Source organism: Malus sylvestris, chromosome 1, assembly GCF_916048215.2.
Source record: "Malus sylvestris chromosome 1, drMalSylv7.2, whole genome shotgun sequence".
In the NCBI taxonomy this organism is placed as follows: domain Eukaryota; kingdom Viridiplantae; phylum Streptophyta; class Magnoliopsida; order Rosales; family Rosaceae; genus Malus; species Malus sylvestris.
This window is the reverse complement of record NC_062260.1, coordinates 10,326,050-10,328,931: the sequence shown is the minus strand read 5'-3', so window position 1 is coordinate 10,328,931 and position 2,882 is coordinate 10,326,050. Positions and strand designations below refer to the sequence as shown.

At 46.5% G+C, this 2,882-nt stretch overlaps 1 protein-coding gene across 1 annotated transcript; it reads left to right on the top strand.

Moving 5' to 3' along the window:
• Positions 1–642: 642 nt before the first annotated feature.
• On the top strand, positions 643–1,542 carry LOC126608951 (uncharacterized). The gene has a single exon (XM_050277000.1). The coding sequence runs from the start codon at positions 643–645 to the stop codon at positions 1,540–1,542; it is 900 nt and encodes a 299-aa protein (XP_050132957.1).
• Positions 1,543–2,882: the final 1,340 nt, after the last annotated feature.

The window sequence follows — 2,882 nt, the reverse complement described above, 5'->3', positions numbered from 1 at the left end:
ATTAACTCTTGCAACGTACCGAGATCCAACGTACCCTAGACGAGGTGTCCCTAAGTAGGATAAGGGCAGATGAACCTTTCCACTAGCGTCCCGGCAAGCAGCCTATCAACCAGCCACGATCAGAACGTTCTGGTAGTTTACACTCCTGCTTAGGTCTTTGGGATAGCGTATACTCTCGTCCTAACGCGCGGAGGAGCGTGCATTCCCAATCAAGCCCACAGGCGAGCATACGTTCACGGTTAAGGTCACACTCCGATTATCAACATGGACAACCTTCCAGGCGAAATGTTCATTCACAACTAGGCTCACAATGAGCATTCTCCACCTGACATCGGAGTATGCAGCATGGCAGACGGAGAGAAGCAGTCACTCAATCTAACTCAAGTTCAACCAGCAACCTGCAAATGGCCCGTTCGCTTGCTAGATACATGCCACATGCACCGCAGCTGTGATATGGAGGAGTCGAGCATAGGGAAGAGCGGCCCAAACCTATAGGTCACGACCGGGGGGTCACGACTAGGGTAGTCGAAAATTCCATTGCCCTAGTAGAGGCAAATTCAAGAAGAAGTTGATAGGCTCCTAACTGAACGACTGCGTAATTTCCAACGAAACGAGGTTGTTGACGATGCGCTTCGATGAGACATGACCAACATAAGCATGTCACCATTCATGAATAGGATCGAGTGGATAGATCCACCTCGCAGGTTCACTATGCCTCACTTCATTCCGTACAAGAGAGACGAAGATCCGGACCGACATCTCAAGTATTACCGTAGTACCATGATCCTCTACAGGAACAACGATGCGCTTATGTGCAAATTTTTTGCCATAACTCTACAAGGCGAGACGCAAGACTGGTTTCACACTCTACCACCGCAGTCGATCTGGAGTTTTAACGAACTTTCCTTTGTTTTCACTAAGGAGCATTCTTCTAACCGCTCAATCAAAAAGACATCTGACCATCTCTTCAGCATCGTAAAAGACCCTCGTGAGACAATTCGCGACTATGTCAAGAGGTTCAAAATGGAGAAGGCCAAGATTGTTGGCTGCAACGAAAACACAGCAACGGCAGCATTCAGAAATGGGCTTCCTACCGAACATCTTTTATTCGGAAAATTGATCATGGGAGAAGAATTGACCCTAGCAGCTTCGTGTGCCTTGGCAGAAAAACATGCATTATGGGACGAGGCCAAGCAGTCTAACAAAAATAAGTCAGAAAAGAAGCACATGGAATGTTCCCCGACCAGAGAAAACTTAGCGTTTGAAACATTCACCAAGTTCACAGTTCCAATCGGCCAAATTCTCCATAAGCTCAAGAATGAACCTTGGTTCGAACTGCCGCCACCCATGAAAGGCGATCTTACCAGGCTGGATCATACAAAATATTACGCATTCCATCAAGGACTAGGCCACCCTACCAACGGCTGCCTGAAGTGGAAGCAGTACCTTGAGAAGGTGACAAATGAGAGCCGATGCAACGAGTATCTTGACAGGTCAACAAAACGGCCTACACAAGCAGGGGAAGTTCCTATCACCCCCTGAACCACGTTTGGATTTTTTCTAAATAAGTTCGAAGACTCAAGTAGCTCGACGAACAAGGCTTCACAAGTCGAAGAATATCCAGTTTGTTATGCAGTTTCTACCTTCCAGCACAGTTGATTTATTTCTTTATTCTCAATGAAGATTCAAGAAGTTATTCATAAGTTTGGCTCAACTGCTGTCCACAACAACTACTCAAAACCCTTTATGGGTATGCTCTCCAGTGCGAGAGGTTAAACTAATTGCTCTCCAGTGCGATAGGGTAAACCAATTCCCCGACACCCATATGGGTCTGCTCTCCAACGCGAGAGGTTAAAATAATTGCTCTCTAATGCGAAAAGGTAAACCAATTGCTCTCCAGTGCGAAAGGGTAAACTAATTACTCTCTAGTGCGAGAGGGTAAACTAAATCCTTGACACCCATCTAGGTAAGCTCTCCAATGCGAGAAGGCCACATAGTTCAAAAGATCGAATGCTTAAACATCAATTAAGTAATAAATGGTTAGGGAGCAGCAGCCACTTTTACACTTAACAGTTCACTCATCTGACACTTCATCTTCAGCAACTCCAATCTTGGCAGCTTCATCCTTGACTGCTCCATCTACGGCAGCTGAGAAATCAAACTTCAGCAATTTCCTCATTTTTGGCAAGCAGCCCAGACGTGGTAGCCCAAACCGTTGTCCATGCCACGCCACTTCCTCGACCTATGTCGAGCCAATCCTTGGCTTCAATCAAGTCGAGCAACACAAACAATGGCCTCTGCCACACCACCTCATTGGCCCATGCCAAGCCGACTCCTGGCCCTTGTGAGCCGACGTGCCGCACCGCCCCGACGACTGCCCCGTGGCAGCACCTCCCAAGAAGAAGATAAGGAGAATTAAGTTTTCCTTACATCGATGAGGCGCGGAGAAGACAAACAAAGCAACGAAAGACGGTCATTTGTAGGGACAGGATGTAGAAGATTGCTAGATGAGGGGGAACAAATATCCTCTAAGCTTTCTCTCCCTTGTAGGGTAGAATAAATCGTTCTCCAAAGTTGATTTAACAACCCACTTAAGGTGGACTTAAATAGGTTTTGAGAGAAATTTATTTCCCTTTCCTAGAAGGATCTAATTTCACATTAAAGAGGGAACTACATCAAGATAGGAAGCAGTCCTAAGTTTCCTAGAGCAAGAAGATCTCTACACCTGCTGCCCTTTCCTACGAGCAGCCCAGCAGGTGTGGGGGCATTTGTAGAGCCAAAAATAATCACAAGGTGACACGTGAATTTTTTAGTAAAAGAGGACCAAACTACCGTAGAGGCACACCGGGATTCCTACACGCGAGCAGCTCAAAAATGCTCCA

Coding starts and splice junctions, on each gene's coding strand:
- LOC126608951 (XM_050277000.1), top strand. CDS start 643: ATGACCAACATAAGCATGTCACCATTCATGAATAGGATCGAGTGGATA.